The 26,740-nt window shown below is 41.5% G+C and overlaps 3 protein-coding genes across 3 annotated transcripts; 2 read left to right on the top strand and 1 right to left on the bottom strand.

Annotated features, from left to right (window-relative positions):
- The first annotated feature begins 697 nt into the window (after positions 1-697).
- Positions 698-8,718, top strand: LOC136748119 (zinc transporter ZIP1). Its single transcript, XM_066701604.1, has 4 exons — positions 698-1,313; positions 3,306-3,436; positions 3,881-4,174; positions 4,672-8,718. The coding sequence occupies exons 1-4, from the start codon at positions 1,199-1,201 to the stop codon at positions 5,023-5,025; spliced, it is 894 nt and encodes a 297-aa protein (XP_066557701.1). The 5' UTR covers positions 698-1,198; the 3' UTR covers positions 5,026-8,718.
- LOC136748117 (cation channel sperm-associated protein 2) lies at positions 6,679-13,631 on the bottom strand. Its single transcript, XM_066701602.1, has 12 exons — positions 13,042-13,631; positions 12,706-12,874; positions 11,602-11,775; positions 11,333-11,401; positions 10,585-10,757; positions 10,070-10,231; positions 9,552-9,676; positions 9,174-9,352; positions 8,899-8,998; positions 7,954-8,063; positions 7,414-7,572; positions 6,679-7,090 (listed from the first exon to the last, which is right to left on the bottom strand). Exons 1-12 carry the CDS (start codon positions 13,084-13,086, stop codon positions 7,065-7,067), a joined length of 1,491 nt encoding a protein of 496 aa, XP_066557699.1. The 5' UTR covers positions 13,087-13,631; the 3' UTR covers positions 6,679-7,064.
- Positions 13,632-14,130: 499 nt separating this feature from the next.
- On the top strand, positions 14,131-22,881 carry LOC136748118 (zinc transporter ZIP1). The gene is made up of 4 exons (XM_066701603.1): positions 14,131-14,782; positions 17,051-17,181; positions 19,187-19,480; positions 19,978-22,881. Exons 1-4 carry the CDS (start codon positions 14,668-14,670, stop codon positions 20,329-20,331), a joined length of 894 nt encoding a protein of 297 aa, XP_066557700.1. The 5' UTR covers positions 14,131-14,667; the 3' UTR covers positions 20,332-22,881.
- The last annotated feature ends 3,859 nt before the right edge of the window (positions 22,882-26,740 follow it).

Genomic DNA, 26,740 nt, shown 5'->3' with positions numbered 1-26,740 from the left:
GTATCCATATTATTGCATAGTTAGTTGTTGCAAGTGTGAAGTGCTTGATGTGTGAAACTCAGTGAGATAAGTGTAAGGTTCAGGATATATGTGTTTCATGCAGTAGGCTGGTGAGGCGCTTGACTTGACTACCAGCAGTGGTATATGTGTAATGTCTGTTCCTGTGTCACCTGCTACAACAAAATTTACGGCCGATCTAGGCCAGAAAAACACAAAAATGTATTTTCAGCTCAGAAAACCACAAAATGTCCCTGATACCTCCTGTACTATGTACTATATAACCTTATATGGTAGAACAACTGCTATATGATGATTAAGCATATAGACCAGCTATGCCTACGCCCACTAACAGCAGAGCAGAAAACAAGAAGGATCCTGCTGATAGCTCAGCCATGACAAAAATGGGTTAGGTCTAATTATGGGCATTCAGAGTATCACTGAACATTCAGATACTAGTTCAAACTTTGCATTAAACATTTAAAGTTTTGCAGAGCTTTTACAGAAACATTTAAAAAGAATCCCTGGAAAAGGGCGTCTGCTAAGAAATAAATAAATAACAAATACATTGATTATTTAGCCAATATTTGTTATTATTAACACATTACAAAATGCATATTATTGCATATTTATTTTGTATAGTTTCGGCGAAATGCCTGTTCTGTTCGCAGCTGAACAGGGGGGTTCATGTCACTGAAACCCGCGCTCGCCGCTCCGGCTCTCGGCTCGACTCGGCGCCGGTCACGCTGGTCACATGGCGGGGAGTCAGGCGCTGCTCCGCCGCGGTACAGCAGGCTCGTCGGGAGCCACTCCTCTCGCTTCCTAACCGAGCCCCCCAAGGCCAGCCCACCAATCCGCCTCATCGCAGTCAGAGTCCCGCAGTGGGGCCGGCGACCCGAGCTCTGCGGGCGGGGAATGACATGCGGGGATTTAAACACAAACCGCAGCGCAGGGTCAGAGGCTGCGCGGAGCAGCGGGACTGGAGCGGCCGCAGGAGAGCGCTGTCCGCCGCACGGCACGCAACACGCCGAAGTCATCGCTGTGCAGCCAGTGGTTTTAAACATGGAAGTAATATCTGTTTACTCGTTTAACAACAAGTCAATAACAGCGCAGCTCCCAGTTTAAATGCCGGTTAATGTGTGACAGGATGGCATCATTTTAAAAGTTTCCAGTTCACTTTGAGGAGGTTCCTGCAGCCGGCATGGAGTACCTGCTGCGGGTGAAGGTGGGCGCCCTGGTGGGCTTGCTGCTGCTCACGCTGGTCTGCGGCTTCATCCCGGCCCGGCTGAAGTGGTTCCGAGACACGAGTGGGACAGGTGAGCCTCCTGATCTCCTCACCTTTCACCTCTGAGATCACATGCTCACTGTGCAGGATGGACCCACTGAGGAGCCTGAAATCAATGCCGCCTGCAGGCCGGGGCACGGGTCCTCCGACAGGCACTGCAAGTTTGTTGATTGAAGATCTGCTTTAATATGTGAAACAGTGATGTTTTAAATCAGTTTGTGTTTCAGTGAAAGGAGCACATCTTGTGATTTTCTGTGTATTTTGTACCCCATTGCTGCACAAATGCCCAGGATGCGTGGACTATGTAGTGAATAACTCTCAAGCACATACGGCAAGATTGAAAAGGTTTATGCCATTTTTAAGAACTGAGTGACTATGTTTCACATGTGTAGTTGCTACTTCTGTTTTACTGAGGTTATTCTTTTAAAATAGAAATTACTAGTGGTAAAAAACTCACTGAAGGCTGGAACATATTTTAAGTATGCAGTTCTCATTCAATTAAACCAAAACCCTCAGAGATCTTAAGGCTTTTATTTTGAGATATCAAAATGAAGAACAGACATATCCCATGGTCTCTAACAACATACAGGAAATTCCACTTATTAGCAACCCTGAAAGGCAATGTTCATTTATTAACAGTTTTACGGGAACTAGTCCTTTCCAAAATTGATAATGTTTTTAACAACTTTTAGACAATCATAGTTTTTTGATGGTCACCAGCAGAAATCTGCTGTGTAATGTATCTTTTAGTGAGAAACACAATGTGAGGGTATGACACCATAAGGGTGTCAGTAATAAGATAATGATAGGTACTACTGCCTTCTTATTTTTTTATTATAAACACAACACACTCTTTTACATTTATATTCATTAGTGAAACACATTGAACAAAGGAAGCCATCTAACAACACTGAACTTTAAATAAGATATGGTTAGGTTATGGAGTTGTTGGCAATGTACTTGCATATATGCATATTTATGGGAATTCTGGGAAGATTACGAAGTTCCCATATGATTCATCTAGACTATTAGAGGAACTGCTGATGCATACAGGTTTCAATTCAGTATTTTTCATGCTGAATTGGTTTGGAATTCCTTCTAGCTGTTACAACATGATGTCCTATACACACAGTAGTGAATCACATGATTGCCAGTGAAATATTCATGTGACTTATTGATTCATCAATAAATCTAGTACCCACTTCTTATTTTGTATCTATCTATATTGTGATTTGTAAAATGGTACATTGGAAATGTTTACATGATGATTGAGTAAAACAGTGCATTTACTATCCTGTATTATTGCACTTTGTATTGCTCTTATATTTTGTAAGTCGCCCTGGACAAGGGTGTCTGCTAATGCATAAATGAATAATAATAACAATTTATATTAACCTGCAAAGTTTCTATATTAAAGCTAAATAACATGCATTGTAGGATTAAGATGGTTCCTGGAATGCATGTGAGGAGCTAATGAAGCTGTTGAAGGGAGGGATTTGTGTGCCTAACAATCTAATAATTAAAAGCCCTCCCATTGATCCCATTTAGATTGTGGTGTAATCTTTCAGGTATTTATTTTTGGTATTTTTCTTAATTTGGTTAAAGGTTTTTAGAATAGATTATTCTACTGCAGTTTATTAGGTGCTGTGGTGCAGCACTTTAAACCAATTCAATTCTCTGAATGCTGAACACAGTGAACCACAAGGCAGTCAAATGACCATGTTAATTGATTGTGAGTGTGTGGCTTACAATGGCTTGATTCAGTACAAGGAGGAGTGAATACAGTGAATACCTCTCTTTAACAATCCAATATTAGTATTCAGTTCTTTTTTATAATTTTTTTCCAACATTGTCATATGAAATGAAAAACACATTCACTTATAAGTATCATTTTATCTTTCTTATTATAGAAGATTAAATGCAATTTTTTTTTTCCTGTACTTTGTCTCCATTTTATTGAGATTTGTGTCCTGAATCAGTTACAGTTATCTAACAATAGGTTGATTTTCCTCCACCTTTTCAGAAACGCATCGCATGGTCTTGAGCTTGATCAGCTGCTTTGCTGGAGGTGTCTTCCTGTCCGCCTGTCTCCTGGACATCATCCCGGACTACCTTTCAGACATCGGTGTGGAGCTGGAGGCCAGGAGAGTGGATGTGAGTGCTGTGCTTTTTCCACAGACGTGTCCTTGAAATTGGGACTGGAAGATATTTTGAAAGAGGAAAGCTTAAGTTTCCATTGATTTATAATTTGCCTACTTGCATTGCTTAAATAATTCAGTCATCATAATACTTTGTGTAGTACGATCATTTAATGTAATAAGGAACTTTAAAAACCTTGAAAGACAGCATTTATTTTCTTTGTGTTTAAAAGTGTTTCATGCTAGTGAGGGTGGCTAGATTTTTGTTATCGGCATTCCTATGTAGGTTTCTCATACATCTCTGTTCTGGCTTAAACTGTGAAAGCAGGTCCAGACTAAATCAAAACTTCAGCCCATCTACCAACTGCAAATTACAAACCCAGTGTTTGATGTCTGGCATTTTCAGTCTTCGTGTAGGAAACGTTTTATACAAAAATGTACCAATTCAAAATCATTTTAGACTAACTTCCCCTTGGCTGAGTTCATCATGGCGTCAGGCTTCTTCCTGGTACTGATTCTGGAGCGGCTTGTCCTGAACTTCAGTGTGCAGAGAAATGAGGAGACCACTCCCCTAATACACTCTGCAGACCACACCCACAGCCACCACCACGGTGACCCGGAGAGCAGCGGGCACCACGTGCACGTTGACTTCCACGCACACTCCTCCTTCCGGGCCTTCATGCTGTTCCTGTCCCTCTCGCTGCACTCTGTATTCGAGGGCCTGGCCATCGGGCTTCAGACTACCGAGTCTAAAGTAAGTACAACTTCAGAGGCTCCTCCCATGTTTTACAAACACCATCACATGAGTCAGTGCTATGTGACACTTTGTAGGCGAGTCGTGCTCATGCCAAATTTGTAAAGCTTTTTATTGCTACACACCAGGGTTGTTCCCTAGGGTTTAGAGGTTCAAAGGTTAGTTTCTTAGTCAGGTGTTACAAGTCATTGGTCTTCTGAATATCAGGAAATTACACCAAATCTTTTGCCAATTCATATTAAAACCCCAAACACCAAAGAAACCAGCCTCTTTTAGCAACAGGTATTTGGAATAAAACCCCCAAAACAACATAAAAAATGGAAGAATGAAGTGGAGTGTATCTTTATTTTTTTATCCTCTGCAATTTAATTTCATGAAACATTTGTGTTAAAACTGACTATTAAGCACAATATTTAATGCTTTACTGATGTTGAAATGTGCCATTGATAGTTCAATTGAAATGACCCATCTTGCTCTTCTGTTTGGCCCTGGCCTAGGTGCTTGAAATCTGCACTGCGATCCTGGTCCACAAGAGCATCATCGTCTTCAGCCTGTCGGTGAAGCTGGTGCAGAGCGCTGTCAGGCCCCTGTGGGTGGCGGCCTATGTGGTAGTGTTTGCCTTGATGTCACCCCTGGGCATCGCCGTGGGGATCGGCGTGATAGAGGCACGGCTGGCGGCGGGCGCGCTGATTCAGGCCGTGCTGGAGGGGTTGGCAGCCGGCACCTTCATATACATCACCTTCCTGGAGATCCTGCCACATGAGCTCAACTCCCCTCAGTGGCAGCTGCTCAAGGTCCTCTTCATCCTGCTGGGGTTCACAGTGATGGCCGGCCTGTGCTTCCTGGGCTGAGACCACAGCGAACTGGAGCGGAAGAGACCCAGTGCTGCACTTCCACATGCATGCAGTTTACTCCAGTCCCAGCCAGCACAAACTTCAGAGCCAGAGCAATCGGGCTTAGCAGTGTGAAATTCCATCAGGAAACACAAATCAGTGGAGGCAAAAACATACAAATGGAAGCCTTTTTAAACCAACTACAGTATATTTAACTTTTTATACAATTTATAGATTTTTTTTTTTTTTAACATTTTCCACTTTAAGAGGAGTATTAAAGTGGACAAAAGTGAATACAATTGGAAAGAACAATTTGATCTCGGTACAATGTAAGAAAGAAGACATTTAGCTGGGTTTGGATATATTAGTGTGTATTTACTGACATTCATCGTAAGCCTCTAATATTTGTTTTTATATTGTGATTTTACACTCTGTTGAATTATCTGCCAAAACAAATAAGGAACGTGGGAGAAAAAACCTGACTGAACCATCTGACACTGGACCTACAACCGTCATATACTCCTTCCATTAGAGATCAACATTTGGTCTGAATTGGTCTGTCTACTGTGACACATGTTCTCCAGTCTGGCTCCATTGTATCAGGACTAGCCTGGCAGCCACTTCAGGTTCCTGAAAGTACCAGTGAATTGGGAATTAACTCACAATTAAGTTATCCCAAAGAGTGAGTGCAAGCCTCTGATGAACACTGATTTAATCACATTAGTATGGTTGTAGAAGAGTACCTGACAACTAGTTTTCCTTACTTTACTTTTTTTTTTTTAATCAAAAGCAAACATCCCTGCATTGGATGCAAAAGTATATATTTTTTTCTTGTTATATATATATATATATATATATATATATATATATATATATATATATATGAGCATAAATATATGTTCAACAGTATGTTCTAATTGTATCCTAATCCTAGAGGTTAATTCAACTAAAAGTTTGCTTGAGTTTCCATGTATATATTATGGAGCAATCTTGGCAATGATGTGAGATCTGCTGTTTGGTGTGAGATCTCCAATTACATCCATCAGCTCCACAATCTCTATAAGATTGTAAAATGTATTTGCAAATAACCATTTACACCTGGAGACCACAAAGCTTCATAAAGCAACTAGTGGAGCAAAAGTGGAACTAAAAATCAAATGCATAGACTTAACAATTTTTATGATCTATGATCATGTTCTAATCAGATCAGAATTATCATGTGTGGAAGAACAATCATCTTCAATCAGGTTGGACGTTAGTTGCAATGCCTTTAATACACACAGCCTGTAGAGGAACAGTGAATCAAGAAGATCCCAAAGTCGCTCTGCCTTCATTTTAAAAGTCAGAGGCTTTTATACACAAAAAACTAAGATCTGGTTACAATCAAAAAGTCATTACTATATTATCTTAGAGAGTTAGCTAAGCAGAATATATATCATTATAAGACAGAGTTCATAGGTCAACACATGGATTAGGGAGCAGGCACTTCAATCATACTGTTTGACATTGTCTCCAAGATTCTCATCGTAATAACAAACAGAAATCAAGCTTCCTTCTGGCCTGTCCTTCTGGCTTGACCTTATCTTTCTTAAGTATACAAGAGAGTAAAACAGGTATGAGAGAGAATTTCTAACTTACCTTCCACCTCATTAGTACCACAGGAGATCAGAGTTCATTTGATGTCTTTATTGTAAAATCAGTTTTAAGCAATATGTTGTTAGCTTATACATTTGAAAATGAGTCTCTGGGAAATGCAAAGGCATCCAGGGAGTTGCTGTTTTCCAGGTGTCTCAAACATTTTGTTTCCAAAATCAGTGGTGATTTATTGGTTTACTTACCGAGATATTTCAGTAACTGTCTAAAGTGAATCTCTGATCGGGTATAAATTATGTCTCCATCAAAACAAACACGGCAGCTCTTAAGGATTACATTTTAAACGAGTTAAGAAAAATATTTCAATTCAGATTTTTCTTTTCTTTACTATGTATTGGAATTGACGAGATAGGATCCCGTGGGAGCAGAGAAGGGGCGATTCTGTGTCAAATTCTTTGTCCGAATCATTCAAATTCAGCAAAAGCCTGACCTGCAATAGACCAAAGCACATGAAAGGAGTGAAAGCCATTGAATCAAGAACACAGTTAAGCTTTGGCAGAAAAACATATCTGCATCTAAGAATTTGCAGAGACATTTAAAATGGACTTCAACTTTCAGTAAAAAGGTGCTGCATATATTAGAATTACATATTTCTAATATAGAATTCCAACACTTCCTTAATGTAGGTTTTCCAGGTCTGGGAGATTTCCTGGATTGTTGTCCTGTCTTAATGCTTTGAGAATTTCTACTGACAAATAAAGCAATATGGAAAGTGAAGGAAAAACATTTTGAAAACTAGGCCTCATCGCTCACCTCCCACAATCATCTGCGCGTTGCGCTCATCCAGGTTGTACTGCAGCTTCTGCAGGTACTCGTAGTACTTGAAGAGTGAGTCCTGTGGCCATGTCACATTGTCATTTTCCTCTTGTTCCTGCATCACCTGTATATACTCCTCCATGTATGTCTCCCAGTCTGTGAGGCAACACAGGTCCTCATCAGCTGACACACAATCTGGCCTGGACAGAGGTTGCAATGCTGTGTGTGTACTGTATGTGCTGTATGTGCAGATTATTATCACATAAGCGAGGGTGACTTCCATTTCGCAGAAAATATATAATGAACTATTTTGTCAAATAAATTACATGAGCAACATGCTGTTAAGGGGTAATTAAAGTGTAAGCAGCTTGTTACATCTGTGCTGTGCAGTGGAGTCAAAGCAGTTATCATTTCTAAATGTTTTCAGGAAAGAACCTTGTCTGCTTTTTGGGCATTACATCGTTAGTGTTTATCACTGGAGTTATTTAAAAGGCTGTGGTGTTCCTTTGATACTTTTCAAGCCCTGTGAAAGCGCACCCTTTTCTGTTGCCACAGATTGCCTGCTGATGTTTTCTTTTCCGGTTGTCTCTTCAGGAATCTTGTGTAGTGAATCAGTGGTGCCCCCTACTGGTAAATCAGGTGAATCGCTGAAAGATCATGGGAAAAGCTATAGTCAGTGAGGACTATCAACTTTTGTACTCTGAAATCTTATACATGGCTTCACCTTAAATAAGGGGACAGGAATCTTGGTTATGCATTAAACATCTCTTAGAACATACTTTTACAAGGGTAGTGTACATATATGAAGCAGTCCTACATCCTACTTTTTGTAATTATATTTAATACCCATTCTCTGTTGCCATATTTTCAGTTCCACTGTTTTTAGAAGATGCAAAATGACGTCTCACTTATTTAGAAAAAATACAATGGAAAATGCTGTTATACTGGTACTGGGGTAAAAATGTTGAAAATAACTAATTTACAGAATACAGGGAGCTTGTTAAAAAAAAAAGTTAAAAACAATTTTAATCAATCTGACCCACGTGTAATTTTCTGTTGGGACATCCTCCTGGAATAAGTAGCAACACCGTTTCACTCTAGGACAATGCATACTCATGTCTTTTTTTTTCTTGAGAAGAAAATATATTTAAGGAGACTTAACAACAACAAAAAACTACTTTTTTGCATACAGTAGGGAACCCTCTGTCTTCGGGGGGGGGAAAAAAAAAAAAAGAGATTTTAATTAATAAAGTATGATAAGTCATATTACTACTAATACATTAAATGTTTACCACTTCCTTACTTTATTAGTCTGGTTCAGTTGAAATTGTTATGTCTGTGTTTAAGATTTTTGAATCTTTAAACTGAAACCGTTGTCATTCAGAGCCGTGTTGGGCATTCGCTCTGCCCGTCTTCTCACTCGTTCATAAACCTACCTGTCTACAAGCATACCTGGCTAAGATAACACATCCGTATTCTCACCTGTTGATGTTCTCCGCTCTGAAGAGGTCTATATTTTGCCGGATCTGAATCTGCTGCATTTCCTGGAACATGTCTTGCCGAATGGCCTGGAATTTGTTCACTTGAGAAGGAGACAGGGAATTGAAATGGGTCTATCAGTCTAACACTAAATGAGTGCCTGTGAGGAATAACTTAAATGAAGAGGAGTTGTGCGTATGTCCATTTATAAGGCTGATCTCCCCCCTGCAGGGAAGTCACTGATAGACGACTGAGTCTTAGTTCCAGCAGGTACCTACCCATAATCCCCATAAATATGTTCTTGAAGATGAAGGAGCTAATTAGCAGCCAGATGATTATGTAGAGGCTAGAGATTGTCTTGTCCAGCTCTGCGACTTTCCATGTGTCCAGCATCAATTCGTACCAGTGATCCATGGTGAAGATTATGAAGAGGGTGGTTAAGGAGTTGGGAATATCCCTGCAGAAAGGAAAGAGGAGACAAACCCTGTCCTTCAGTACATGGAACTGAACGTGCTGCTTGTACTGTAGTTCAGACTTGCGACTTTTTACTCCCTTTACTCTGCAGCCCCTGGCATTAATCCCAGGACCACTCACTTAACGTCTGTCTAACCCGTCGGGATTTTTAGCCCAGTGGCTTTGGACAAGAACCTACTCACTTGAAGCTCTGCTTGTATTCAAGATCAGGCTGGTCAGAGTCGGTGTAGCTCTGGAAGAGGACGATACCGGTGACAGCAAAGATGTATGCAAATACCAGGAGCAGCAGGAAGATAAAAAACAGGTCCTGAAACAAAGAGAAATGCACGTGCTCTCATCACAGGAGCAAGCAACTGCTATTGTGCAAAAAGAGAAAAATGTCAGCATTAAGACCCATGCTATGGAAAGTGTCTCTTCCAAATTGATAGAACAATTCCACCTGGCAAACTGTAGAAATTAGCATGTATTTTCATTCAAATACAAGTCAGTAACCCAAAATTAATATTCTGGTGTCACGGGGTATGTGCGTGTTTCCAGGAGCCGCTTTGCACGTCTGAAAATGCTATTTGAAATATCACTTATTTAAGATCTTGAAAAAAAAAAACTAAAAGAAGAAATAAACATTAAATAGAGCACAAGGCATGCATAGTCATTATGTTAGTTAATTAGCTGACAGCATTTCTAAGTTTGCACCTCTTACCTTGATTCCTGCGGAGATGGCCAGCACAAGGACCCTGTACCTTGGGAATTTGCTGAACATTTTCAGAGTGCGGAGGATGCGACACATCCGGATGAGCTTCATAAATGCCAGACCAGAGGTATTCTGTCCTTGGTAGAGCTTGATGACCTCAGGCAGGATGGACTAAGGGAGACGGGACAGATCAACTGTTAAAAATGAATGATTCAAATATATGTGCCAAACCGCAGATTAAACCCTATTACATCTGAAACTAACCCACAACAGGTTCTGGTATAGAACTGGGTATTTGAAAACACTTTTGAACAGAACTTCATATCACCATCGCTAATCACTCATAGACAGTTGCTCTGGAGATTGAGACATTTCCCTTGGATAGAGCATTATGCTTTCAATAGATTTGATATTGATTTTGTTGAAAATGGTCTTCATCTTCTTTTCACAGTAATAGTATGCATATATGTCAATGTATAAAAAGGATGCACAGTCTAATCTTGGATCTAATCTAAGCTTCTCACCAGAATAGTAACCATAAAGTCAAAGATGTTCCAATTATTCTTCCAAAACATGAAGAAATCATCAATCCACTTGAGCAGGATCTCCAGCAGGAAGATGGCCACGATGCTCCAGTCCACGATGTTCAGTATCAACTTCAGAATCACCAGGCTAGGGTCCATGTTGTCAAACACCTCTAACGAAAGAAAAATAGCATGAAAGAAATCGGAAAAGGCCTCCACTTTTGAGATTCGGCTAACTATGGATGATATTGCGGATTCCTGACGATTCTATTCAGGCATGGCATTAGCTAGGGAGATAATGCCCAAGAACTCTGATTTGCCTAAATGTGCTGTGGGGAACTCAATTACACAGACACTGTAAGTGGCCCAAACATCACTGCTTCCCTTGTCCATAATATCACTGCACAATCTCTGAACAATCCCTGAACACGCACAGGGACTCGTTTACTCCACCATTCACACATGGTTTATTACTCTGACCTGCCTTACTTAAATAAAATGCAACTTGCATAAGGATTGGACAGCAGCTACCCATCTTCTCAAGAACGTAGGCAATGGAAGGTGAGTCTGGACATAAATTATATGACAGGAGTCAGATCAGAGTAACTATTGTAAAGCCAGGATTTAAGATGATTTGTCATCTTTATTCATATGTTTAATCTAGAAGTAGACTGACGATTCACTGAAGAAAATAAACCCACAGGGAAAAGATTTTGAACAGTGGCAAATAAGGTTTGGTCATAGCTACCTGACTGAATGCCCAGTACAATGGTGTTCAGAATGGTGAGGAACAGAATAGCCCTGGTGAATATCTTACCTGCGGAGAATTTAATTTAAGGCATATTTTGTCATAGATCTTTGAATTGAAAAAACCCCAGCCTAGCTTCTTATCCACCCAAGGGCTCAACTTGTGGATGGGGAAAGTAGTTAAGCTATGGATTTGGGAACACAAAGAAACACAGTCTATAAGGGGGCACTTGTGTGCTGTCAGCTCTCGGATGGTTGGACAAAGGATACTCTCCAGGACCCACTGTGCCCACATGTTGAGGGGTGGGTACTTGGCACACTGGTTCTTCAGACGGCTGCACCTGCGATGCTCCTTGGTGATGATGCTGTTCTGCTGTGGAGCGTTCTCAAACCTCACGAGCTGTTGAGACTCCTTCAACATCAGCTTGGTGAGCAAAGTCTGATCTGCAATATAAAACCGACAATCCTTAATTACTGCTACAGTAAATTACAATGCAGCCTACAGTGTTAGTTACCGTTCCTGAACACCACTGGTAAAGATCTCCCACGTTTCATCACTTTACCATGGAGGCAGGCATGTTCATTGCAAACTTCCTGGGTTGCATCCTTATGTTACTCTTGCATTTGTACATATAGTTTTAGTATAGGAAAAAAGGTTTGTACAAAGGTATATGGTAGGTCAAAAGAATGAGCAACTCTGTTAATCCTCCAGTTCAAACACAGTATCTGCCAGGTGAATAAAACATATGCCTGTGTGTTCAGTTGTCATTGGTTCACCTGCAGTGATTTTTAAAGCTGTGTGGATCACTGCCTGATTACAGTGGAGTAGAATTACAAAAGACAGGCTTTTAAAATATGATACAGATATGGGTGTATGGACTAAAGAGCTTTCTCCCCATGGAAACCTGTCTGTACTGAAGACATGAGCAAGGTGATCTCCTCGCCGCACTTCTTGCTGAAACAGTTATACAACCTGCACCTGGAACTGGAACCTTTGGGCGAAAGCCTGCTCTGTTAGTATTACTGTATTTTATAACTGTTGTAAAACTAAAACTAAAGAAAAAACAGAACACTTCCTGTTATGGGATCATGTTTGACAGGGACACACCTCCTCTCATACACAAACAAGGTTATGTATTGAGTGCAAACAGTAAATCTTTCATCTCTATACCCTGGATATGTCAGTTTCTGTATGCTTTAGTTTGATAAAGAGGGTTTAAAATAAATAAAGCACAACATTTAAAAATAACCATTCGCTTCAGTGGAACCATCAAACTCTTGATACTTTCTTGAGATAAGGGGCACTGCCAATATTAACATAAGCTTAAAATATTTCAGGCCATCAACACAAGAGGTTGTCAGAGAGTACAGTACCTAGAATATCATTGGGTTTGTACTGGGGGTTTCCTCTCATATCCTCTTGTAAGGGCTCCAGTTGGGACAAGCTCAGAATAACTTTGTGGCAGATTATGTCAGCCCGAGGTAGAGCCTTTTGGACTGCCCCCTCTTCCTCTTCATGAGGGCTGGGGATGGATGGAGGCTCCTGCAATGAAGGCAGTTACAGCTTTAAAATAGAATACATTAAAACGTGTTAGTGTTGTATTGTTTGTATTGCAACGACTCTTTTAGCCCCTGGAGGAAAAAAACCGGCCCTGCAATTCTGGCCGAAAACGCAAGTTAAACCACCAAGCTGGGAGACCGGGATCTCACCATAGCTGCAGCCGCTAGAGGAGCCCCTCGCCCGGCGACATCCATAAACTCAGAGAGCTGTGCTGTGCAGAAATATGGAGGTCGTCAAAGAGGAGTTCAAATCAGATGAACTTTGACCTCGTCGCTGAGCCCATGGCGACTATGTAGTGTCACACGGCGCTGAAATATTGAGAAGCTCAGCATAATAACTTCATATCCCATCTATACCAAGGTGATAGAGCTCATTATAAAGAAAATGGGTGGGGTCCCTGTCTCATTAAGATGTATAACCCAAAATAATTGAAATATACTTCTTCTAATATCCGAGTCAATGAGTAAATGTAAAGGCAGAACCATTTGCGTTACTGTCCCGCCTACTAAACGAGGGGTGTATCGGTGCTGCCGGGCCGCAGCTCTCCGTTTTCCCCTCCATACTCTTCATCCTCTTTCTGTGCTTCTTCTGTTCCCCGTCTGTGTCCTGCAACCCTGTTCTCCTTCTCTCATCTTCTTCCTCCTTTCGGCACTTCCTTTCCTTCGCCTCCCCCGCACACCTGGGGCGACGCCACCATGTCTATGTGCGCCCTTTCGACTCCTGAGTCTGATTAGTTGGATCGATATTAATAATAATAATAATAATAATAATATTTAGCTGTGTCAAGTTGGGCATCGCGCACGAAGCTAGGAAGTGTGAAGATCTGTGTTTTGCTCTGGAGTGGGAAACTGGCCGCTGTAGCTGAGCATGGGGACACAAAATGGCGTCTGCAGGGAAATAACGTGTGGTCCCTTTCCTTTCTCCCCTGCTCCTCCGTGTGTGAGTCGGGATAGTTATTGTAAACCGGTTGTATCAGCTTCACTAAACGCTGTCTGGAGTAAGACTGGTCCTGGTCCTGGTGCTGGTGCTTGAAAGGGGGATACTCGTGGAGACCCCAGGGGACCCCCCTCACAAACAGCAATAGATATTTCAAGATCTGACGTTCTTTTACAGAAACATTTACAATGAAAAAGAAAACGAATGAATATGCCAATATTTAGGAGATTAATAATAATAATAATAATAATAATAATAAACACTACACAATGCATATTTATTTCGGCGAAATGCCTGTTCTGTTCGCAGCTGAACAGGGGGGTTCATGTCACTGAAACCCGCGCTCGCCGCTCCGGCTCTCGGCTCGACTCGGCGCCGGTCACGCTGGTCACATGGCGGGGAGTCAGGCGCTGCTCCGCCGCGGTACAGCAGGCTCGTCGGGAGCCACTCCTCTCGCTTCCTAACCGAGCCCCCCAAGGCCAGCCCACCAATCCGCCTCATCGCAGTCAGAGTCCCGCAGTGGGGCCGGCGACCCGAGCTCTGCGGGCGGGGAATGACATGCGGGGATTTAAACACAAACCGCAGCGCAGGGTCAGAGGCTGCGCGGAGCAGCGGGACTGGAGCGGCCGCAGGAGAGCGCTGTCCGCCGCACGGCACGCAACACGCCGAAGTCATCGCTGTGCAGCCAGTGGTTTTAAACATGGAAGTAATATCTGTTTACTCGTTTAACAACAAGTCAATAACAGCGCAGCTCCCAGTTTAAATGCCGGTTAATGTGTGACAGGATGGCATCATTTTAAAAGTTTCCAGTTCACTTTGAGGAGGTTCCTGCAGCCGGCATGGAGTACCTGCTGCGGGTGAAGGTGGGCGCCCTGGTGGGCTTGCTGCTGCTCACGCTGGTCTGCGGCTTCATCCCGGCCCGGCTGAAGTGGTTCCGAGACACGAGTGGGACAGGTGAGCCTCCTGATCTCCTCACCTTTCACCTCTGAGATCACATGCTCACTGTGCAGGATGGACCCACTGAGGAGCCTGAAATCAATGCCGCCTGCAGGCCGGGGCACGGGTCCTCCGACAGGCACTGCAAGTTTGTTGATTGAAGATCTGCTTTAATATGTGAAACAGTGATGTTTTAAATCAGTTTGTGTTTCAGTGAAAGGAGCACATCTTGTGATTTTCTGTGTATTTTGTACCCCATTGCTGCACAAATGCCCAGGATGCGTGGACTATGTAGTGAATAACTCTCAAGCACATACGGCAAGATTGAAAAGGTTTATGCCATTTTTAAGAACTGAGTGACTATGTTTCACATGTGTAGTTGCTACTTCTGTTTTACTGAGGTTATTCTTTTAAAATAGAAATTACTAGTGGTAAAAAACTCACTGAAGGCTGGAACATATTTTAAGTATGCAGTTCTCATTATCCAGTCTTGTCTATTGGAATGGATTACATCTCATAAAATAGTTTTACTAAACAGTTTACCACATGCATAATAATTAACATAGTCCTAAGTCTGTAACTGTTGTTGAAGTGTTGAGTTGATTGGTGCTGGTCAGCATTCTTCAGACCGCAGATGTTTATCAAAGGCATTGTTTTAAGTCCTTAATCAAATACCTGTGCCCCAAAACACACAATCTTTATAATGTTTTACCTGACTGAATATCTTAGAAGGCAGTGGCTGACTGATTAATTTTGAAGACAGTAGCTGATAAAATTAACCAAATGAATCCAAGAAATAATTAACCAGAAACAGGGCAACATGAAACCATTAATAATATAAAGAAAATAAAGTAAGTTTTCCCACTACATGCTTAATACAATATATAATGTATAGTATTATCAAAGTAATAAGTAACTGCTGTCTCTTGTACTCTCTGTATCGTGGTTTACTAAATTGTTATAGTTTATCTATTTATTTCACCATGGCTGTTTCTACATTTAAGACTGCTGGGCCATGGTGGTCAAAAGCCAGTTGGTGTTTGGTTTTTGAATGGTGTATGTGAGCAGGGATTGACATGTACAAGGTTTCCAAGATGTCATGTCAGGGAGTCCTCAGCCATCGGTCCCGTGATCTGTGCACTGAGGCCCCCTCAGCCAGACATGAGGGGCACATGCATATCTTTTGTGCAGCCACACGTTCAGAGTCCTAGCAGTGAAGTACTGAGGTCAAATCTCTGATCTAGATTAATTCATTCATGATGCACTTTTCCCTCAGAGATCTTAAGGCTTTTATTTTGAGATATCAAAATGAAGAACAGACATATCCCATGGTCTCTAACAACATACAGGAAATTCCACTTATTAGCAACCCTGAAAGGCAATGTTCATTTATTAACAGTTTTACGGGAACTAGTCCTTTGCAATATGAATAATGTTTTTCTCTTATTAACAACCTTTGGATAATGATTTTTTGATGGCTACCAGCATCTACTGTGTAATGTATATCTTAGTTAGAAACACATTGTGAGGGTATGATGTATGAAATAAGATGTCAAAGATCCTGGTAGGTACTACTGCCTTTTTCTTTTTCTTTTCTTTTTCCCCGATAGTACTTACGACATGATGTCCTATACACACAGCAGTGAATCACATGATTACCAATGAAAGTATGCATGTGACTTATTGATTCATCAATAAATCTAGTACCCACTTCTTTCTTATCTATATTGCCCTGTACAAGGGTGTCTCCTAATAAATAAATAATAATATTGTGATTTGGTGAAAACAAGCTGTAAAATGGTACATCAGAAATGTTTACATGAATGGGCTAAACTGCATTTACATCAATCTTTGTATTTTTCTTAATTTGGTTAAAGGTTTTTAGAATAGATTATTCTACTGCAGTTTATTAGGTGCTGTGGTGCAGCACTTTAAACCAATTCAATTCTCTGAATGCTGAACACAGTGAACCACAAGGCAGTCAAATGACCATGTTAATTGATTGTGAGTGTGTGGCTTACAATGGCTTGATTCAGTACAAGGAGGAGTGAATACCTCTCTTTAACAATCCAATATTAGTATTCAGTTCTTTTTTATAATTTTTTTCCAACATTGTCATATGAAATGAAAAACACATTCACTTATAAGTATCATTTTATCTTTCTTATTATAGAAGATTAAATGCAATTTTTTTTTTCCTGTACTTTGTCTCCATTTTATTGAGATTTGTGTCCTGAATCAGTTACAGTTATCTAACAATAGGTTGATTTTCCTCCACCTTTTCAGAAACGCATCGCATGGTCTTGAGCTTGATCAGCTGCTTTGCTGGAGGTGTCTTCCTGTCCGCCTGTCTCCTGGACATCATCCCGGACTACCTTTCAGACATCGGTGTGGAGCTGGAGGCCAGGAGAGTGGATGTGAGTGCTGTGCTTTTTCCACAGACGTGTCCTTGAAATTGGGACTGGAAGATATTTTGAAAGAGGAAAGCTTACAGTGAGGGGAAAAAGTATTTGATCCCCTGCTGATTTTGTACGTTTGCCCACTGACAAAGAAATGATCAGCCTATAATTTTAATGGTAGGTGTATTTTAACAGTGAGAGACAGAATAACAACAACAAAATCCAGAAAAACGCATTTCAAAAAAGTTATAAATTGATTTGCATGTTAATGAGGGAAATAAGTATTTGATCCCCTATCAATCAGCAAGATTTCAGGCTCCCAGGTGTCTTTTATACAGGTAACGAGCTGAGATTAGGAGCACTCTCTTAAAGGGAGTGCTCCTAATCTCAGCTCGTTACCTGTATAAAAGACACCTGTCCACAGAAGCTATCAATCAATCAAATTCCAAACTCTCCACCATGGCCAAAACCAAAGAGCTGTCCAAGGATGTCAGGGACAAGATTGTAGACCTACACAAGGCTGGAATGGGCTACAAGACCATCGCCAAGCAGCTTGGTGAGAAGGTGACAACAGTTAGTGCGATTATTCGCAAATGGAAGAAACACAAAATAACTGTCAGTCTCCCTCGGTCTGGGGCTCCATGCAAGATCTCACCTCGTGGAGTTTCAATGATCATGAGAACGGTGAGGAATCAGCCCAGAACTACACGGAAGGATCTTGTTAATGATCTCAAGGCAGCAGGGACCATAGTCACCAAGAAAACAATTGGTAACACACTACGCCGTGAAGGTCCCCCTGCTCAAGAAAGCACATGTACAGGCCCGTCTGAAGTTTGCCAACATCTGAATGATTCAGAGGAGAACTGGGTGAAAGTGTTGTGGTCAGATGAGACCAAAATCCAGCTCTTTGGCATCAACTTAACTCTCCGTGTTTGGAGGAGGAGGAATGACCCCAAGAACACCATCCCCACCGTCCAACATGGAGGTGGAAACATTATGCTTTGGGGGTGTTTTTCTTCTAAGGGGACAGGACAACTGCACCGCATCAAAGGGATGATGGACGGGGCCATGTACCGTCAAATCTTGGGTGAGAACCTCCTTCCCTCAGCCAGGGCATTGAAAATGGGTCGTGGATGGGTATTCCAGCATGACAATGACCCAAAACACACAGCCATGGCAACAAAGGAGTGGCTCAAGAAGAAGCACATTAAGGTCCTGGAGTGGCCTAGCCAGTCTCCAGACCTTAATCCCATAGAAAATCTGTGGAGGGAGCTGAAGGTTCGAATTGCCAAACGTCAGCCTCGAAACCTTAATGACTTGGAGAGGATCTGCAAAGAGGAGTGGGACAAAATCCCTCCTGAGATGTGTGCAAACCCGGTGGCCAACTACAAGAAACGTCTGACCTCTGTGATTGCCAACAAGGGTTTTGCCACCAAGTACTAAGTCGAAGGGGTCAAATACTTATTTTACTCATTAACATGCAAATCAATGTACAACTTTTTTGAAATGCATTTTTCAGGATTTTTTTGTTGTTATTCTGTCTCTCACTGTTAAAATACACCTACCATTAAAATTACAGATTGATCATTTCTTTGTCAGTGGGCAAAACTTACAAAATCAGCAGGGGATCAAATACTTTTTTCCCTCACTGTAAGTCTCCATTGATTTATAATTTGCCTACTTGCATTGCTTAAATAATTCAGTCATCATAATACTTTGTGTAGTACGATCATTTAATGTAATACGGAACTTTAAAAACCTTGAAAGACAGCATTTATTTTCTTTGTGTTTAAAAGTGTTTCATGCTAGTGAGGGTGGCTAGATTTTTGTTATCAGCATTCCTATGTAGGTTTCTCATACATCTCTGTTCTGGCTTAAACTGTGAAAGCAGGTCCAGACTAAATCAAAACTTCAGCCCATCTACCAACTGCAAATTACAAACCCAGTGTTTGATGTCTGGCATTTTCAGTCTTCGTGTAGGAAACGTTTTATACAAAAATGTACCAATTCAAAATCATTTTAGTCTAACTTCCCCTTGGCTGAGTTCATCATGGCGTCAGGCTTCTTCCTGGTACTGATTCTGGAGCGGCTTGTCCTGAACTTCAGTGTGCAGAGAAATGAGGAGACCACTCCCCTAATACACTCTGCAGACCACACCCACAGCCACCACCACGGTGACCCGGAGAGCAGCGGGCACCACGTGCACGTTGACTTCCACGCACACTCCTCCTTCCGGGCCTTCATGCTGTTCCTGTCCCTCTCGCTGCACTCTGTATTCGAGGGCCTGGCCATCGGGCTTCAGACTACCGAGTCTAAAGTAAGTACAACTTCAGAGGCTCCTCCCATGTTTTACAAACACCATCACATGAGTCAGTGCTATGTGACACTTTGTAGGCGAGTCGTGCTCATGCCAAATTTGTAAAGCTTTTTATTGCTACACACCAGGGTTGTTCCCTAGGGTTTAGAGGTTCAAAGGTTAGTTTCTTAGTCAGGTGTTACAAGTCATTGGTCTTCTGAATATCAGGAAATTACACCAAATCTTTTGCCAATTCATATTAAAACCCCAAACACCAAAGAAACCAGCCTCTTTTAGCAACAGGTATTTGGAATAAAACCCCCAAAACAACATAAAAAATGGAAGAATGAAGTGGAGTGTATCTTTATTTTTTTATCCTCTGCAATTTAATTTCATGAAACATTTGTGTTAAAACTGACTATTAAGCACAATATTTAATGCTTTACTGATGTTGAAATGTCCCATTGATAGTTCAATTGAAATGACCCATCTTGCTCTTCTGTTTGGCCCTGGCCTAGGTGCTGGAAATCTGCACTGCGATCCTGGTCCACAAGAGCATCATCGTCTTCAGCCTGTCGGTGAAGCTGGTGCAGAGCGCTGTCAGGCCCCTGTGGGTGGCGGCCTATGTGGTAGTGTTTGCCTTGATGTCACCCCTGGGCATCGCCGTGGGGATCGGCGTGATAGAGGCACAGCTGGCGGCGGGCGCGCTGATTCAGGCCGTGCTGGAGGGGTTGGCAGCCGGCACCTTCATATACATCACCTTCCTGGAGATCCTGCCACATGAGCTCAACTCCCCTCAGTGGCAGCTGCTCAAGGTCGTCTTCATCCTGCTGGGGTTCACAGTGATGGCCGGCCTGTGCTTCCTGGGCTGAGACCACAGCGAACTGGAGCGGAAGAGACCCAGTGCTGCACTTCCACATGCATGCAGTTTACTCCAGTCCCAGCCAGCACAAACTTCAGAGCCAGAGCAATCGGGCTTAGCAGTGTGAAATTCCATCGGGAAACACAAATCAGTGGAGGCAAAAACATACAAATGGAAGCCTTTTTAAACCAACTACAGTATATTTAACTTTTTATACAATTTAAAGACTTAAAGATTTAACGATTTTGTAAAACATTTTCCACTTGGTGCAATCTCTAGAAGGCTGCAATAATATCTATTTGCCAATAACCATGTAAACGTGGAGACCACAAAGCTTCATAAAGTAACAAAGCAAAAGTGGAACTAAAAATGCATGGACAAAACCATTTTTATGATCTATGATCATGTTCTAATCAGATCAAAATTCTCATGCCACATTAGTACCACAGGAGATCAGCGATCATTTGTTGTCTTTATTGTAAAATCCATGTTTCAAGAAAAAAATGTTAGCTTACAGATTTTAAAATGAATCTTTGGGAAATGCAAAGGCATCCAGTGAATTACTGTTTTCTAGGCATCTCAAACATTTAGTTTTATTGATAAATTAATTTACTTATAGAGTTTTACTTCAACTGTCTAAAGCAGGAGTGCCCACCCTTTTTTTGTTTTACTAGAGGGCCAAATAAATTACTAACTACCAGGGCCAGACTCAAAATGGTGAGATTGCCAGCTTGCTTTTGGCTGACTAATCCAGTGATGTCAGGAGTGAAGTTTGGGGACCACAATACGCAGGCCAGCATGAAGTCCATCAGTTAGTCTGGATTGCATTTTTATTTTGTTATCTTGTGTGTATAATCTATATACGGACGGTTGACAAATTTAAAACATTCAAATGTGTCAGTAAGGTGTTGGGTCACCACGAGCCACCAGAACACCTTCAATGCTCTTGGCACAGATTCTACAAGTGTCTGAACTCTGCTGGAGGGATGAACACCATTCTTCCAAAAGATATTCCCTCATTTGGTGTTTTGATGATGGTGGTGGAGAGCGCTGTCTAACACTTCGGTCCAAAATCTCCCGTAGGTGTTCAATTGGGTTGAGATCTGGTGACTGTGTAGGCCATTGCATATGATTCACATACTTTTCATACTCGTCAAACCATTCAGTGAGCCCTCGTGCCCTGTGGATGGGGGCATTGTCATCCTGGAAAAGACCACTCCCATCAGGATAGAAAGGTGATCACTCAGAATAACTTTGTAATGATTTGCAGTAACCCTTCCCTCTAAGGGGACAAGTGGACCCAAACCATGCCTGGAAAATGCCCCCCACAGCATAACAGAACCTCACTATAGGGGTCTAGCAGTCAGGCCTGTACCGTTCTCTTGGTGTCCCACACATGATTCCATTCTGATTCAGCGCTGCACACTCTGGGAATTATCAGGTTTGCCCTCAGTTAGCTGCATGTGGAATAGCTGCAGCTTCATCTCAAACCCTTTCACATAACTATACATACTGGAAATGAGCTTTTCCTTGTCCTGAAGTTTGATGTTGAGGTCATTTATGTGCTGGGTGAGATCAGTTAGCATTGTAAGTTTCTAAAGCCACTCACCATCTGAGAGTTCTTCCATAGGTCTGCCTTTTTTAACCATGAATGTATCAATTTCAATGCACAGCTCCATTTCACTGTACAAAGTCCAAGTAACTTTGAAATTGCTGATGGTTCAGTCCATGTGAACGAATGAAGTTTAGTGTTAAAACCACAACTTTCATAACCTCAACTAATTGTCTAGTTCCACAAAGAAACAAAGCAACTGTGCTGTATCCACAATGTCAGTGCTCTCATCAAAAGCAATGGAGTAAGCCTCAAAATGTTGTGCCTTGCGTCGTAACTGTGATAGCAGATTGTCACTTAGCTCCTCTACACTCCTGGTTACAGTGCTAACTGAGAGACTTGCTGCTTGAAATATGTCTCTTCTCTGGGCAAACCTTGTCCACTGCTTTCATGATGCATCTCTTGATCAGCTGCCCTTTGGTGAAAGGCTTCCCTGCTTCGGCGATTAGCTCCATGATTCCATATCTGGCTCTGAGAGACAAAACATTTGTCTCATGCCTCCTGACAAAGATGCCTGGTTGGGAACAGGGATTTGTCTTCAGATGTTCCAATTTTTCCTTCCTCTTCTGCAGTTCATTCCCTTCGATTTGTCCTCGTGTTTGGTGTTAAAATGTCGTTTATCATTGTAGTCTTTGAACACGGCGATCTTTTCTTGGCAGATCAGACAAAGCGTTAAGTCCTTGACCTGCACACAGAAGTATTCGTTGGTCCATGGTTCATTAAAATTCCGTTTGCATCTACTTTTCGTTTCTTTGTCACTGTGGATCTTAGGCAGCTAAAACGAAGCCCGTGAACATAGATCAGCACAGTGCAATTTAGAGCAATTTATATTAAATTTATTATTTTGATGCGTGCATAGGGGGTATCTAATATAATGTACTATTTTGTCAAATAAATTACATGAGCAACATGCTGTTAAGGGGTAATTAAAGTGTAAGCAGCTTGTTACATCTGTGCAGTGCAGTGGAGTCAAAGCAGTTATCATTTCTAAATGTTTTCAGGAAAGAACCTTGTCTGCTTTTTGGGCATTACATCGTTAGTGTTTATCACTGGAGTTATTTAAAAGGCTGTGGTGTTCCTTTGATACTTTTCAAGCCCTGTGAAAGCGCACCCTTTTCTGTTGCCACAGATTGCCTGCTGATGTTTTCTTTTCCGGTTGTCTCTTCAGGAATCTTGTGTAGTGAATCAGTGGTGCCCCCTACTGGTAAATCAGGTGAATCGCTGAAAGATCATGGGAAAAGCTATAGTCAGTGAGGACTATCAACTTTTGTACTCTGAAATCTTATACATGGCTTCACCTTAAATAAGGGGACAGGAATCTTGGTTATGCATTAAACATCTCTTAGAACATACTTTTACAAGGGTAGTGTACATACACTCACCTAAAGGATTAGGAACACCATACTAATACTGAGTTTGACCCCCTTTCGCCTTCAGAACTGCCTTAATTCTACGTGGCATTGATTCAACAAGGTGCTGAAAGCATTCTTTAGAAATGTTGGCCCATATTGATAGGATAGCATCTTGCAGTTGATGGAGATTTGTGGGATGCACATCCAGGGCACGAAGCTCCCGTTCCACCACATCCCAAAGATGCTCTATTGGGTTGAGATCTGGTGACTGTGGGGGCCAGTTTAGTACAGTGAACTCATTGTCATGTTCAAGAAACCAATTTGAAATGATTCAACCTTTGTGACATGGTGCATTATCCTGCTGGAAGTAGCCATCAGAGGATGGGTACATGGTGGTCATAAAGGGATGGACATGGTCAGAAACAATGCTCAGGTAGGCCGTGGCATTTAAACGATGCCCAATTGGCACTAAGGGGCCTAAAGTGTGCCAAGAAAACATCCCCCACACCATTACACCACCACCACCAGCCTGCACAGTGGTAACAAGGCATGATGGATCCATGTTCTCATTCTGTTTACGCCAAATTCTGACTCTACCATCTGAATGTCTCAACAGAAATCGAGACTCATCAGACCAGGCAACATTTTTCCAGTCTTCAACTGTCCAATTTTGGTGAGCTTGTGCAAATTGTAGCCTCTTTTTCCTATTTGTAGTGGAGATGAGTGGTACCCGGTGGGGTCTTCTGCTGTTGTAGCCCATCCGCCTCAAGGTTGTACGTGTTGTGGCTTCACAAATGCTTTGCTGCATACCTCGGTTGTAACGAGTGGTTATTTCAGTCAAAGTTGCTCTTCTATCAGCTTGAATCAGTCGGCCCATTCTCCTCTGACCTCTAGCATCAACAAGGCATTTTCGCCCACAGGACTGCCGCATACTGGATGTTTTTCCCTTTTCACACCATTCTTTGTAAACCCTAGAAATGGTTGTGCGTGAAAATCCCAGTAACTGAGCAGATTGTGAAATACTCAGACCGGCCCGTCTGGCACCAACAACCATGCCACGCTCAAAATTGCTTAAATCACCTTTCTTTCCCATTCAGACATTCAGTTTGGAGTTCAGGAGATTGTCTTGACCAGGACCACACCCCTAAATGCATTGAAGCAACTGCCATGTGATTGGTTGGTTAGATAATTGCATTAATGAGAAATTGAACAGGTGTTCCTAATAATCCTTTAGGTGAGTGTATATGAAGCAGTCCTACATCCTACTTTTTGTAATTATATTTAATACCCATTCTCTGTTGCCATATTTTCAGTTCCACTGTTTTTAGAAGATACAAAATGATGTCTCACTTATTTAGAAAAAATACAATGGAAAATGCTGTTATACTGGTACTGGGGTAAAAATGTTGAAAATAACTAATTTACAGAATACAGAAAACATTCTGACCCACAAGTAATTTTCTGTTGGGACATCCTCCTGAAATAAGTAGCAACACCGTTTCACTCTAGGACAATGCATACTCATTTGTTGTTGGTTTTTAAACAACTCTTGAAAATAAAATAAAATAAAGTTTTATAAAGGACATGTAAGAAAACAATACAGTAGTTTTTGCATACAGTAGTGAACCATCTGTTTTGATCTATAAAGAATAAGTCAGATTACTTCTAATACATTCAATGATTACCACTTCCTTGTTATTGATTACTGAACACACACAGGGACTCGTTTACTCCACCATTCACACATGGTTTATTACTCTGACCTGCCTTACTTAAATAAAATGCAACTTGCATAAGGATTGGACAGCAGCTACCCATCTTCTCAAGAACGTAGGCAATGGAAGGTGAGTCTGGACATAAATTAAATTATATGACAGGAGTCAGATCAGAGTAACTAGTGTAAAGCCAGGATTTAAGATGATTTGTCATCTTTATTCATATGTTTAATCTAGAAGTAGACTGACGATTCACTGAAGAAAATAAACCCACAGGGAAAAGATTTTGAACAGTGGCAAATAAGGTTTGGTCATAGCTACCTGACTGAATGCCCAGTACAATGGTGTTCAGAATGGTGAGGAACAGAATAGCCCTGGTGAATATCTTACCTGCGGAGAATTTAATTTAAGGCATATTTTGTCATAGATCTTTGAATTGAAAAAACCCCAGCCTAGCTTCTTATCCACCCAAGGGCTCAACTTGTGGATGGGGAAAGTAGTTAAGCTATGGATTTGGGAACACAAAGAAACACAGTCTATAAGGGGGCACTTGTGTGCTGTCAGCTCTTGGATGGTTGGACAAAGGATACTCTCCAGGACCCACTGTGCCCACATGTTGAGGGGTGGGTACTTGGCACACTGGTTCTTCAGACGGCTGCACCTGCGATGCTCCTTGGTGATGATGCTGTTCTGCTGCGGAGCGTTCTCAAACCTCACGAGCTGTTGAGCAAAGTCTGATCTGCAATATGCAACCGCCCAATCCTTCATCACTGTGACATGTATTGCGCCCGAACACCACTGGTAAAGATCTCCCATGTTTTGTCACTACCAGAGAGGCAGGCATGTTCATTTCACAAGACAGTAACAGGACTTATTTGCAAAGCTTTCTGGGTAATGTATAATTTGCATCCTTATGTTACTTCAGCTAGATTGGCATTTTTACATATATTTTTACTATAGGAAAACTAAAAAAATAAAAAAGCTCTGAACATCGCCAAGTAAAAGTAGAACTTGGTTAGAATTAAAACTGTATGTAAGTATATGGTAGGTCAAAAGAATGAGCAACACTGTTAATCCTCCAGTTCAAACACAGTATCTGCCAGGTGAATAAAACATATGCCTGTGTGTTCCGTTGTCATTGGTTCACCTGCAGTGATTTTTAAAGGATCACTGCCTGATTACAGTGGAGTAGAATTACAAAAGAGAGGCTTTTAAAACATACAAATATGGGTGTATGGACTAAAGAGCTTTTTTCCCATGGAAACCTGTCTGTACTGAAGACATGAGCAAGGTAATCTCCTTATACAAACTGCAATCATACAACCTGAACCTGGAACCGGAACCTTTGGGCGAAAGCCTGCTGTTAGTAGTACTGTATTTTATAACTCTTGTAAAACAAAAACAATAATACTGGAAGTATCCAATTAAAAACAGATAACCAACAACTACTGCATGTTATGGTATCATGCTTGACAGGGACACACCTCCTCTCATACACAAACAAGGTTATGTATTGAGAGCAAACACTAGATATTTCATCTCTATACCCTGGATATGTCAGTTTCTGTGTGCTCTGTATGTTTGATAAAGAGGGTTTAAAATAATAAAACATACAATCTAAAAATAATGACTCTTAAGTGGAACCATCAAACTGTTGCTACTTTCTTGAGATAAGGGCATTATAACCCTTTCCAGGTAAGAAACTGCCAATATTGACATATTAATCCATATTATAAGCAT

The sequence above is a fragment of the Amia ocellicauda genome, chromosome 4 (assembly GCF_036373705.1).
Source record: "Amia ocellicauda isolate fAmiCal2 chromosome 4, fAmiCal2.hap1, whole genome shotgun sequence".
NCBI classification, from domain to species: domain Eukaryota; kingdom Metazoa; phylum Chordata; class Actinopteri; order Amiiformes; family Amiidae; genus Amia; species Amia ocellicauda.
This window is presented reverse-complemented; position numbering and strand designations above follow the sequence as displayed.